General features: G+C 38.5%; 1 protein-coding gene across 2 annotated transcripts in view; it reads left to right on the top strand.

Annotated features, from left to right (window-relative positions):
- CDH6 (cadherin 6) overlaps positions 1–14,276 on the top strand; it is a 132,819-nt gene that overhangs the window by 71,890 nt on the left and 46,653 nt on the right. For both annotated transcript variants that reach the window (XM_066374007.1, XM_066374017.1), the window contains exon 2: positions 6,295–6,661. In XM_066374007.1, the coding sequence (XP_066230104.1) occupies positions 6,434–6,661 (228 nt within the window). In that variant the 5' untranslated portion in view covers positions 6,295–6,433. The remainder of the gene's footprint in view (positions 1–6,294; positions 6,662–14,276) is intronic.

Below are 14,276 nucleotides of genomic sequence, written 5' to 3'. Positions count from 1 at the left end.
ACAGCTAACACCTCACATAACTTTATTCATTTTATCCTCACAGCCCACCTACGAGGTGAGAACTATGGTGTCACTATCATCCCATTTTAGAGATAAAGCAATTGAGACATACATTGGTCCCCTACTTGCCCAGCCAAGGTTGGCCAGGATTGAGCATCTAACCCAGACACATGGAGTACCAGAGTCTGTTCTTAAATATATTCTGACATCTCTCATGGTAAAATAGAGTGGACTTTTCCCCTCATGTGACAAAAGATTTTGTCTTTACCCTCTGATTCAAGTTTCTGGGGTTTTTGTCCCAAGTGAATATTTCAAATTAAATATTCCTTGAGACTCAATTATATATAAAACACCATTTTCTGTGCTATAACACATTTGACTTTATCTTCATTAATGCAATGTGTGGAATATGATTTTAGAATGAGGGTAATACTGTTGAATAGCTTCATTTGGAAATATATCAGTTTGCAAACAGATTCACAAATTATTCACAAATACAAACATTTACACACACAAAAAAAATCAGGCATCACTTGATGGCTGTTGCCATAATGATTCATTGGCACCAGAGAAATGCTACATGATGAGAGACGCCAAAGCTGTTTGACACATTTCAGTGGAGTTCATTACACACACGAAACGGAACCAATTTTACTCAACAGTGACTTTGACATTTACAGAAAAATGAAATGGAAGTTTAGAAATGAAGACTTCATGTGAAATCTCTACCAAAAATGTTTAATTGGTTCTATCCATATGTCACCACTTCTAGAAGATCAGCCATGTTCTATAGACTTATTTTTATTTACACCAGGTGGCAAGCTCTTCAAAACAAAGTTTCTTAGATGATCAGAAAATTGATCTTGAACTAACTTAATTGGCTGTAAAACTCTTCTTTCAGAATATGGAATATATATATTTTTAAAGATTTACTTGTAGGTAGACACAACCCTTTGTCTTTACTCGATTTAATTAATTCTTATATCACAGTTCTGTTTCTTTAATTTGCTAGGTTTTAATGGAGTCAAGAACATCCTTGCCCCATTGTACCCAAAGACAGGGTGAGACTAGAGAGATTTCAGGCTGTGTTGGAATACAATGGGGTCAGAAGAAATGCTAAATAGTTGTAAATAATGACCTGTTTTCTACTTCCTTTATGAGATATTATAAGAAAATATATCGAGACTTACTACGGGATTTATGATACACATGCTAAAAGCATTGCTTAATGGGTTATGCCAATGGGTTAGGATGACTTATATGTAGACAATATTTTCAGAAATGTTTTTCTGTGAGCAGCATCATGCAAACTACTACGTTATAGTATTTATATAGAGCACTATTTATTTGAAGAAATAATTTCATAATAGATTTTAAAACATTCTCTATGGTAAAAGGTTAAAGTATATTAATAATGTTGCTTTATTGAGTGTTTACTGTCCTTTCAGTGCCAAAGTTAAGGCTCTGTATACCAAAGAATGAATGTGTTTGCTCAAATTTGTAAGCCCAGATAGCATTATAGTAATATCGCATTGATTAGAATTAATCAAGAACATCACAACAAATGCACGCTAGTCTGAATTCTACAGCTTTAAAGTATTTATAGCTTTTAAATCTGTCTAATGTTTACTTATTTCTCTGTAAATAGTATAATAGAATAAGCATCTCAAAACTCAATAATACAGTGAATCATTCAGACTGTTATCAAACATAAGTCATTAGAGAAGCAATTCAATCAATAGAGAAGTTTTCTAATTAGCATATTAATTATTTGCAAATAAAAGGTGATTTCAAAGTACTTTAGGGAACTTGAAGACATTGTAGTTTGTCTTCTCATTCTATTTATCTCTATGAAATATTTTTGCATTATTAATTTCCAAAAATCTGGGGGAAAAGGTTTTGCTAATCAAAGGAAAACTCTAGCCCAGTTTCTGCATTAATTATCACATACTCTTAAATTGGTAGAACCTGAATTAATGAGGCCCAGACTCCTCCTAAATGGAATGCATTAAATAAAAGTTGGACTTGACTAGACACTTACCCCTGTGAAGATTGAAGCATATATGCATATTGACTGTCAGGCAAATTTTCAAAGTGTGTCATGTTAATGCTGTGTGTGCTTTGCCTGCTACCCATAAATATCCTGATTACCTTCTATACATCACTAAAAAAAAGGCTTTTGCAAAGATTTAAACTATTTTTCTGTATTAACCACCTTTGCATATCAAATTTTATAAAATACCATCAATAGCCTATAAGAAATAGAAACTTTAAAAAAAAAAAAAAGATCCCAGCTAAAAAAAAAATAAAAAGTAGGGATGTGGTCTGTAAGTAATCTTTTAGCTCATTGCTAAACTGTCATTAGGTAATCTGAGTTTTATTTTTTATCGAGTTTCTGATCTTTCTAACTGATTTGTTCTTAACACCATGAGGGGATGCAGGCAGAAAGGTACAATATATAAATATATTTTGTTTTACATTTTTTCCCCTTCCACTATCTAATCTTTTGGTCCTTCCCTTATTGACTCACCCTGCCTGCCATTGCAAAATTAGGTGTCTGTGCATGCCCTTAGGTCTTTGTCCCTTGGGTTTCGTTCTTGACATCTTTAAAATAAGCTAGCCCATCTGATCACTACTTGCTGTGTGGTTCTCCTGTATTTTGATGCTTATACTTCTCAAAGTGGTCTCCCCTTGTCTGAACTATGGCTATCCGGCACCTTAAGCATCCTGGTGTGTTTGTTTGTTTGATCGATCGATCTAAGGTCGTGCTTGCAGTATGCATTTTTGTTTTTCATTCCATTCATTTAGATTAAGTAAAATCTAAAATATGTATATCATTCATTTCAACTACAGCACATTCTTATCCTATATAACATTAGAACAATGTCAGCCTGTTAATCACTAAAAGAAGTGCTTGTCCAAGGGCAAAATTACAGAGTTGAAGCTAGCTCTGAATAAAGATGGTTTTTAAAACCTTAACATGGCAAGACGGGAGAAGAAAATCACACAGATTCTGTAAATGAGTCCACCCGCCGGTGAACTTTTCTTTTGCCCTTCAGTATTCTTCCTCATTCAGGCAGTGGGCAAAAGCTTCTGCTTCCTCTGGTTTGCACTATTCCTGTGAAATCCTCCACTGAAATCCACACAAGGAAAACAATTAGCAAATAGACTAATTCTGATTTTTAAAGTGCTTCCATTTCTTAGTTTTAAAAGAATTTGACTTGCTTGGAAATACTTCTTGAACAATAAAAAAAAAACTACGTAAGCCTATAGGGAAACTATGCTATCTTTTGCAGACTTTTGTATTATGCTATGGATGGATTCTATATATGCAATGCAAATATAGTAACAATAATAGTAATAATAACAGCTAATACTAATACTTTACTAAGTGCTTTGCCTACAATGACTTATTTAATCCTTACAAAACCCTATGAGGTAGTAACTGTAATTATCCCCACTTACAGAAGAATAGACTAAGGTACAGTGAGATTAAGCAATTCTCCCAAGTTCAAAGAAACTAATAGGCAGAATGTGGATTTAAACCCAGGCAATCTGTCTCCAGCATCGATAATCTTAAACACTGAACAATCTTGCCTATTAAGAAGTATTAAATAAGAATTGCAAAGTTACATATTCAACAGTTTAAAGTTTGGTGGGCATTTTTTAACTATAGAATTTCACAGAGAAATATATCCCTCTAAAAAGTTAACACCAAATATGAGTGGACCGTGCTAATTTTAGTAATATTGTATATGGAGTTTCAAAGATGGACACACCCAGCCACATGATACAAAAAGAGATGAGGTAGTCTAACCAGGTGGTGGCACAGTGGATAGAGCATCGGACTGGGATGTCGAGGACCCAGGTTCGAGACCCCAAGGTCGCCAGCTTGAGCATGGGCTCATCTGGTTTGAGCAAAGCTCACCAGCTTGGGCCCAAGGTCACTGGCTCAAGCAAGGGGTTACTCGGTCTGCTGAAGGCCTGTGGTCAAGGCACATATGAGAAAGCAATCAATGAACAACTAAGGTGCTGCACGAAGAATTGATGCTTCTCATCTCTCTCCCTTCCTGTCTGTCTGTCCCTATCTATCCCTCTCTCTGACTCTGTCATAAAAAATAAAAAATAAAAAAAAAGATGAGGTACAGCAAAACTAGAGGTTCTAGCATACTCAGAAACACTATTTAAATCTGCACCACTTTAAAAGCTCATTACCAACTAAGCAAAAAAAGAAAGAGAGAAATGCTTGACATTTTGGTATCTGTGATATTAAAAAGAACTAATATTTAATATTCAAGTGGTAACAGCTTGTAGAGTTTGCACACAACTCCCACAGGGATAGATTTTTCTTTAAAATGGCCTTTAGGAGTCTGCCTCTTAAACAGCTGATACCTCCGTTCTCTGCTTCTCTCTTTCCTGCCTGCACCGTGGGGCACTCGGGGTGCAGCAGCAGACGGGTAATTCTTCACTGCAGGATTTGTCTATGCAAATAATGGAGAATGTAGGAAATTAAGAAAAATGTAATTTCCACCAACTCAACCTCAGTGTAATCTCCACTGCTAAAAATGAATAGATGTCTTTGGAGGGCTTTTCTCCATATGCTCTCTCAGTCCCACTTATATACCATCCGTGAGAGGAGAGAAGATGTGTCGTTACCTAATTGAGCATCAGTCATTCCACACCTGTACCAAGGCCACATAATGACAAGTATACTGCTGCCTGGCGTTTTTCCAGCATGACTAATTGTCACAGTACTAATTTACTCACCTGTGGAATCTTCAACTTCCCCAGCCTGCTGTCAAGAAGATGCATAATAATGGAATAAAGGTTTTAAAATGCTGAATACTATGAAATATTTCACTTATATTCCAACAGAAAGCTTTTCACTAAGTCATGTGTTAGGTGGCTATGATTACTCATGGCTGAGAAAAAAAAAACAACTGGTCACATCTACCTTTACCTGGTAGAATAATAGGAGGCAAGTGAACGAATCTTTTCTGACAGAGAGGAAAAAAATTAGTGACCAGCCTAAATGTGTTTCTTTATCTGCATCTGTTTAAAGTGAATGTACCAGTTTCCTTACTCTTGGGCTCTACATTACAAAGCACGTTATTTTTTTTGTCAGTATTATTTAAGAAAATATTTTTTCTATATCAAATAGTAAACTGAAGGAGTAATTTGTTAGTTTTTTTTAAGTGTAAAAATGTTTAAGATGGACAAATAGGCAGGTATTACTTTAATTACATAAAATAGTAAACCAATTTGTGACATCTTTGCCAAACAGTCTGGCCAAAGGATTTTTTAAATGCTAGGTTGTATGCTTGAAAAATAATATTTGTCATGGAAAATTATTACCCACAAGTATAATAGCTGACTTTCTGAAATCCTGCACTGTGATGGTAAGATATGTTTGATGCACTTATGAAAATTACATAAAAATTGTTTGACCAATTGTAATATATATGCTTGGCTGCTTAGGATACAAGTAAAATTTAGATATAAAAGCCTGAGATTTCCTAAAGGTATTTGAATAGAATTGTTTGTTTAATTCTCATAGTCAATTAAATTCAAATTCTATACCTAGTTCATTAGCCCACCCTGCAGTGTTAATTAGGTGATAGGAGGAAAGTAAGTTTCCTGGGTAAGTTTGGGAAAGACTGAATTAAATATAGGCTTGTCATCATCATCACAAAATTTCACTTCAGAAATGTCAGTATGCTAATGCGCTTTCCGAAGAGAAGGTGTATGGTCTCATCAACCTTATCTGACCCAGACTGTTCCATCAGCTCATCTCCAAAGCCACGCGTCTCCGGAAGAGTCTCCGCCTTGGCTTATGTCTACACCTCACAGGCACTGAATACGTTCTAGCGCAATTTCAACATTATCCACTCTCAATTGAATTGAAACCGTCTGTAATATTCTTTGCCTTAGACTTGTTCACGGAAACCGAAACACAAACTCATTTCTTCTCACCGAATCTCAGCCCACATACCCAGAGGTAAAAGAGTAGTGAATTGATCCGCTCTGGCATGCTGACCCACAGCAGTGCTTGTTTAAAATAGGATTATTAAGTGATAGAAAAGGAGAAAAGAAAACAGTTGCTTCTTACTCGGCCCCTTCGTTCCATTTTGCATATACCTAAAAGACCGGTTTCCTCGTTTCAAAATTGATAGCCCAACTTATTTCTGTTATTTTGCTATTCAAATGCCTGGCCTCTTTGTCCCGAGCTTATTTGCTCTAACACTGAATTTTAAGCATCGCTAAAAATGTTTAATATGTTATTCTTCTTTGCAGATCTGCTCTGAGAGCCAAGCAGAGAACACTGAGGAAGAAGGAGGGGATGAGGCGGTGTTCAGGGCAGTGAGAAGGAAAACAAAAAGGCAATTCAAGGAGAGGAGTCCCCACTGCGCAGCGCCTGGACCGGGTCATCAGAATGAGAACTTACCGGTACTTCTTGCTACTCTTTTGGGTTGGTCAGCCCTACCCAGCTTTCTCAACTCTGTTATCTAAGAGGACTAGTGGTTTCCCGGCAAAGAAAAGGGCCCTGGAGCTGTCTGGAAACAACAAAAATGAGCTGAACCGTTCAAAAAGGAGCTGGATGTGGAATCAGTTCTTTCTCCTGGAGGAGTATACGGGATCCGATTATCAGTATGTGGGCAAGGTAGGACTCCGCCGGGCGCTTTGCCATTCTGGTTTGAAAAGCCCTGAAGAAGTTACTTCTAATACATAGATGAGGAGGATGTGAAAGCACTCCCCAGTACAGTAAGAATTGTTGCTTATCTGGTAAGGCCTTATTTTTCCACTTGAGTAGTTTCAGAAAGAAGACTGTAGCAAGAGGCTGAGAAGTGTTAGCATGGCGACAAAGAAAGAGAAACGGAACGCCCACAACCATCCGCACGGGATTATCATAAATCCTTTCATTTTTACTTTAGCTTGAAAAGTATGGTCCAGCTTATTCTATGAAGTAGGATGTATTAAAAATAGGAATAGAGCGATTAAGCTGTAAGGAGAGCAAGTTTCCTTTTACTCATTATGACAGCAAACATTCTGAGCTTTAGTCCCTGGGCCAGGTTCAAATTAACTGTTTCTTCACCCTGATGCCTACAGTGCCAGCCATTCTTTCTGCCCGAATGGAGCCCTGGCTCCTCCAAACCCACCGCAGCCTCAGACTGGTCGTTGGTGCTGCTGCCGCCTTTCTGTCTTGTCTCAGATAATGAGCAAGAGCCAGGCATTTCTAAAAAACTGGTGATTTAACTGGGGCAAGGTTCACAAATGTGACAAATGGTTATGGAGAGTTGCTATTTCCAAATATCATCTGACCATTTTATTGACGGCAGAGAGTAGGACGAGGAGCCATCGCTGAAGATGGCCCTTACCGATGACTGGAGCGGAGTCAGGGAAACAGCTCGGTGCTGCTGTCATCCTGAATTTCCCTGACATTTCATCAGGGGCTACATTCGCGATGCAGACTATCTGCATGCTGTGAAGATGTACAAGGAAAGCAGGGAGCCGGGGCTGAACTCCGTCGGTTCTGTGTTCCTTAACATGGTTTGATAAGAAAAATCACTGCCACCCCTGTACATAAACAGCCTAGGCTTGCACATAACGGAGATGATAAAATGTCTCCCTTTACAATTACAGCTAGGATGTTAAACATCAACAGTTGGGTATGCAAACTGCATGCAATTTGCAGATTCCAAGGGCTGCCTGGTCACACTTCAATCTGTTATCAGATATCCCTGAATAACTGTGTGCAAATAAGTCTCTTAAAGTATTTAGCACTATAAACAAAGGAGAGCCATCTAGGGCTGGGGTTGAGGTAACCAGGCACTGTTCCAATGAAGTGAATTATTAATGTGGAATAAAGTAGAAAAGGAAATATTTCGTGAAGGGGTGAACATCGCCACAGAGGCCCAGGGGCCTCCCTTGTCTTTGCTGTGAAAGGCACACGCGGTGTGACTGCTGAGGAATGACAGTGTGCACATTTGTGCCTCTCTCCACGTCCTTCGCGAGCTTGGAATAGTGCTGCATTAGCAGGGTGCTGGTTGTAAAATAACTACAATAATCTTATAATCTTCAAAGTACTTTCTAGAACACACATAACATTACTGTCATAGGAGTTTTTTCAAGGGCTTTGTCTAAATAATTGTTCCCCCTCCTTTTCTTTTTCTTCCAAAATTGTGACACCATTTTACATTAAAAATACCACATATTTTTAAGGAAAGGCGGGATAATTCAGGACACTTGAAGCAGCAGGGACTAAACGGCATAGGAAGCAGCTTGCTGGTTAGAATTGGGAGAGGGAAAACTGGTGTGGGCAGAGGCGTGCGCTGTGCACACCAGCAGACCTGAGGCCACATCTCTGTGCTGCCCTGTGCCCGCTGTGTGGCCCAGGGCCGGCTCGCAGCCTTTCTGGGCTTTTCGCCTTTACACCTAGAAAATGCATGCCTCATGGAGTTGCCATGTAACTTAAATGACATAAGAACTAGGGGCTGGCACACAGTAGGTGCATAAAGAAGTTGTTATTATTGGTGAAAATCCGCCATATGTAGTAAGTTTATCAGGGGTGCATTAAAGTAGAATGTTAATTTGTGTATCATTGCCAAAGTAAAGTGAGGTAACGAATAGTTCTCTCCGTGGGCAGAAGATGTAGAGGAGAGAGGCACAATCCTTCCAGAGTCACAGCTTCAGTCTGATGAGTTGGATTTGGATACCATATTGGTGACAAGATTAATTTCCCTACCGCACCTTCCTCTGCCCCATCTCCGCTCCCTGAAGTTATAACAAAAGACAGCACTAGCTAGAGAAAACAGTCAAGGGCGATAACTGAAGTTGTCACAGCTGCCAGCATTGCTACTCCAGATGTGTGAAGAGGTGTTCTTGGCCCTGGCTGATTGGCTCCAAGGTTAGAGCATTGGCCCAGCATACGGACATCTCAGGTTCAATCCCCGGTCAGGGCACACAGGAAAAGGGACCATCTGCTTCTCTTCCCCTCCCCCTCCCGCTTCTGTCTTTCTTCCCCTCTCACAGCCAGTGGCTCAATTGATTCAAGTGTTAGCCCCAGGCACTGAGAATAGCTCGGTTGGTCTGAGCATCAGCCCCAGAGGTTGCCGGGTAGATCTCAGTCAGGGCACAGGCAGGAATCTATCTCCCCTCTTCTCACTTGAAAAAAAAAAAGTTGTTCTTACACTATTGATGAGACATTTCCCCAAATCTGTCTCTGGAGTTATGTTCTATCAACAGACCAAAGGATTAGACTATAATCTGGTTTTTTTTTTACCACAATTAAACATAGGCCAAAAAAATAAATAAAATTTTAAAAAGAAAAAAAGACAATTTGGGTTTCTCATGTGGCAACAAGTTGGTCCACTTTTAATAGATTTATAATAAAACAGATATTTGAGGATATTACCTAGATCTACAGGGTCAAGAAAGTTTTGAAAACAAAACGTTTTTCAAGATCAGGCTTTAGCAGAGGTTCCAAAACTTCCTCGGTTCACAATGTCCTTAATATCTCAATTCTTTTCCACAGTGTCCTTAGTCAGAAGAAATAGGTTAGTCCAAACAATTTAATAAGTATTTGTATTCTAAGAAACAAATAACTCTTTGCAAAAATACCCATCAGTTAAAGAAAAGAAGTAGTATTTTAATTTCATTCTTAAATAGCCACGGTTACTTACTGCTGGGAGGTTTGTACCTACTGGCACTGCACAACGTCTCAGACCCCTTTTCCACACTGATTTTTGCACTGTCTTTGGGTTCTGCACAAGGGCTGGGGGCACCCGGTTTCATAAATATGTAACGTCATCAAAAGGAATGTAGCACCACCTACTGTTGAAACTGTGAACTACCCAGAGTTAGTAATTCAGAAGGTGTCTGACAAGAGCTCAAGGGTTGCATTATTTCTCTGGAGATTTTAAAATATTGCCTGGTGTCACAGTGACTTCCTTGCTGCCCCTGAGGGTACCTCGGTGAGCACTCTAGGAACCACTAGACTATAGTTTGATTGCCATGTAAAGGTATACAAAGGCTAACAGAACCTTAGCCCTGGTATGTACGTTACTAGAGCCTATTCTGGAAGCCTGAAACCAGAAAGACTAATCGCACCCATAGCGGATAGAAGAAGTACTAACTGAGGCATAGCAATGCAATTGAGCAAATAGCCAAGTAGAAGGAAAAGGTTTTTACATCATAAGCATCTGTTTACATTCGTATTTGTGTTCATTGGTTCAGACTGTTCTGGGGTAAGTCCATACAGATGGCAGGGATGACTGTGGAACAAAGAGAATGGGAGAACTGGGGTGGGGGGGGGAGCAAAAGGCCATCAAGCGTCCCAAGAGAAAAAAGATGGGGTCACATGAGCATCGAAGAAGAGGTAGAAGACAGAGTCTGGAGGCTGGGTGACAAAGTGCATCAATGAGATCATACTTAAAACGTGTCACACAAGCGAAGGCAGTGAGACCTTGCTTCTCATCCTGTCTTCATGCTCCTCAGCATGGCACTGTGACCCAGGCTGCTGAGATTTTCACAGAAACATGGCTCTGCAGGGTGAGGGAGGACGCACTTACTGCAAATAGTTGAAATATTGACAACCCAAACTCTGATGTACAAGAAAATTGAACATCTTGACTCAATTAAAATGATAGTGGTAGGTAGGGGAAATAGGGTTGGAAAAGTGGTCCTGTATTAGGTAAGATTTTGTGAGCTTAAGATATAGATATAGGTACAGCTACAGATAAGGAGCCATCTTTTAAAATACAGAGAGATTTGGGGGCAACTTTTAGCTGACTTCTCAAAAGCAGCATCGTTGACACCTGGGAGCTGATTAGCTATGCAGAGTCTCGGGCCCCACCTGAGAAGCTGCGTTTCAACAAGATCCCCAGGTGAACTGTGTGCACATTAAAATTTGAGAAGTGCTGCTTTCAGAAATACCTTGCACGAGTCTTCCTTCCCCCAGAGATTCTGATTTAGTTGGTTTTTAATTAAATATTTATGACTCCAATGTGTGGCAAAATTTGAGAAGCGCTGCCCTAGGAGAATATTATTGACAATAATTATAACAAAATGTGGCAAGTTTAGTGGTAAAGTATTATGGAAATATAAAGGAGAGGACCAGCTGAGCGTGGGATTCGGCTGAGCTTCCTGAAGGAGGAGAGGATGTTGGGAGAACCGCTTCATGGTGCTGGCTCACACTGCAGAGGGAGGCTTACAGGGGCTTCCCAACTAACCGAATGCAGGAGCCAGAGAAGAGAGAGAAGAAGGTTTAGAAAATTCAAGACGATCAAGATAGTGAGAGCGTGACTAAGGCCAGCACAGAGAACAGAAAGAGGTGCCTATTTTCCTGTCTAAAGTTAAAGAGAAGAGTATATGATCTTATACAAAATCTACTCAGTTTGTCTTTGGCTTATGGAAAGATAAGAGGAAAGCATTATGATTTCACATTTTCGGAAAACACCATGCCCTCCTGCTGGCTTTACATAATGTATTAATTTCTTCATGCTGATTGGTAGATAGTGTAAGATTAAATTCAGTAAGAAAGAAGAGCATAGGTAGATATTGATTAGATTTTCAAGGCACAGGCATTTATTAAGACAAATATCAATATATTTCAAAACCTCAGAACCATGCACCATTTTAGGCAAAAGATTCACACACTGTCATTAAACAGACCCCAAGTAAAGCTTAATTTCCTGGTCTTTCCAGTTAATCCTTCACAATGTTCTTTATCCTTCCCTTCCACACAATATATACATCAGACTAATCATAAGAAGCATTCGAAATGCTTCTATTTTTAGTAGCATGCCAGGAAATCTGTTTTTATGGAATTTGATAAAGTATACATTTTCATGAATATTTTTCTGATGCTAGCTTTTTGGAAGCTCATGATGGTTTTCTCTGGTGGAGCTCCCCCAAAAATTGATGCACTCTGCTTTTTTTTTTAACATTATGAAGCTTGGGTTCTATTGGAAACTCTAACGTACAGGTCTTCCTAACAGTGTTTTTTTTCTTGAGTCTTTAAAATTAATGTATAGCCAAATCAACGAAGCCACTATTCTTAGGATAATTAGACTGTAATGTTTTAATGGCCCATAAATATATAAATTGTCAGCCAAATATACCTTTAAAATTAAGGATGAACAGTTATTTGTTCCTATAATTACACGGTCCAAAATCAGTAAACATAAAGTCATGTTTTATACAATCGGAAAGACCATTTAAAAGATGCTGTCATTAAAATATTGCTTTATTATATTACTTTCTTTTTTTCTGAAAAGAGCATAAACTTAAGAGTGGAGACCTCCCGGTGCTAAGCTGATGGCTGATTCAGAGACTCATTTAACCCCTGTCACTTCAAACAGCAGCATCAGATGAAATAATAGTCATAGCTAACATGTACCGAGCATTGCTTTTGTCAGACATTCTGCTACGTGCTTCAGGTGTATTATCACACTGGCTCCTCAGAGCATCTTTATGCCCAAGTATTAGTTATATCCCTGCTTTGCTGATGAGTAAACAAAGGCTCTGAGCAGTCAGGTATTTTAACCCAAAGTCTCATACTGTCAGAACTTGGAGGTTGGTCTCTATCTGACCTTCTAACTGTTCACATCTTACCCCCCTCACCTATACCCACTGCTTCGCCAAGCTAGTGCGAGGCACTAATGAAAAACCAGACACGGAACATGCTTTGGCGTTCAACGATCGAATTCAACTCAATATCACAAATACCTGCCGCTGTGTGAAACCTAAGAGTAAAGAAAAGAAGAATTAAAAAGAAAAAAAGACTACTTTTAAAGATCCACACAAATATGTTGGCATGAATACTTTCTTTGTGCTTCCTTTTATTTTTTCTTGATTTTAATTTCCATAACAGATTGATGGTATTCAAAACAGTTACATGTGAGTATTTTAAAATTAGATATGCACTTGGTGGTCTTTTGGGTCATCATGATGAAAAGTGTCTTTATTTCTTGTGATAACCTTCTCTAAACTTTTGTTCTGGTTCAGTGACCTACAATAATCTTTTCTCCCTGAGTCAAGACAGTGCCTTGGGCACATTTTTCTCCTTCATCATTTAAATTTAATGCTCAGCCATTTAACATTTTTATATTTCAACCGTTAGTATATTTTAAAGAACGTGCATTCACTTGCTTTTTAAAATGTTTCAAGAAGTAACTTCCCAACTGCCAATATTAGCAGTAGTCCTCTTTAGTTTCCCCTATCAGCCAACTAATTTCACTTCCTTAATGAGAAAAGCTTCAATTTGCTATTTGATGCTAAGAAAATGTCTCATTTAACAGTAATTCTCCGAGTCTTAAACTTCCCTCTCTGCGCAGTTGCTCATGTGGAGAGCAAAACACTTAGAATGTCTGACCTTGGTCATAAACCCAACGCAACTTTCAGCTGCCTGGGTCACATAGAGTAAAGTATACAAAGCCAACAAGGACCCAGTCCAGAATCCTCCAACTTCCAAGTCATTATGCCTGTGAAATCCTTTATCCTTCTGCTTATAATTCAATTTGTTCAACAAAATGGAGGGATGAAGGTGAATAAAATAGAGTTAAGGGTTGAGATTGTTTTTGTTCCCACTGAGCTATTTTACTTCCATGCTCTACAAATCAAATAGAGCTAGAGGTCGCTGGAAGGTTATGGAGACTCTATGTGCTCATTATAACAAATCCCCCAGAATCTAGCCCACAGACATTGTTAAGTATTTCTTTACTGATTGTCTTAACTTGTTTGTACTATTATTAGACCATGTAATGCTCAATGCACCTGAATTCTTTATTTTTTCCCATATTATGGGTCCACTGTAGCAGATGAAAGTATAAATATGCAGAATACCAACATCTAGTTTATATCTTTTAAAATAAAAAATCCCTAATTATCATTTTGGCTGAATTTTATTTCAAAAATCAGATTTAAAAATCCCTAATATATTGGTAATCAACAGTCAATAGGTTCGTAAACCACAATCTCTTTCATTTCCATTGATATGAACGGCAGCCTTAGAACATTATTTTAAATACAACAAGACAAGTAAAGATTCCAATATCTCTCCAGTCAAAATTAAATACATCTTCGTAACACACTACCTTCTTTTACCAAAAAGAAACAGGTTTTTGATATAGGTCCTGCCTTTAATAACCTTCATCAAATTTAGAAATTATGTTTAGGTTTTAATGTGTCATTGGAAACTCAAGAAGGCATCTCTTTTTCTGTAGATGTAGGCTGCTGACAGTGAACTCACCCGTCCTCTAAACTTTCATGTAGTCAGA

Source organism: Saccopteryx leptura, chromosome 1, assembly GCF_036850995.1.
Source record: "Saccopteryx leptura isolate mSacLep1 chromosome 1, mSacLep1_pri_phased_curated, whole genome shotgun sequence".
Taxonomy (NCBI): Eukaryota; Metazoa; Chordata; class Mammalia; order Chiroptera; family Emballonuridae; genus Saccopteryx; species Saccopteryx leptura.
Note: the sequence above shows the minus strand (reverse complement) of the source record. Positions and strands in the feature narration are given on the sequence as shown.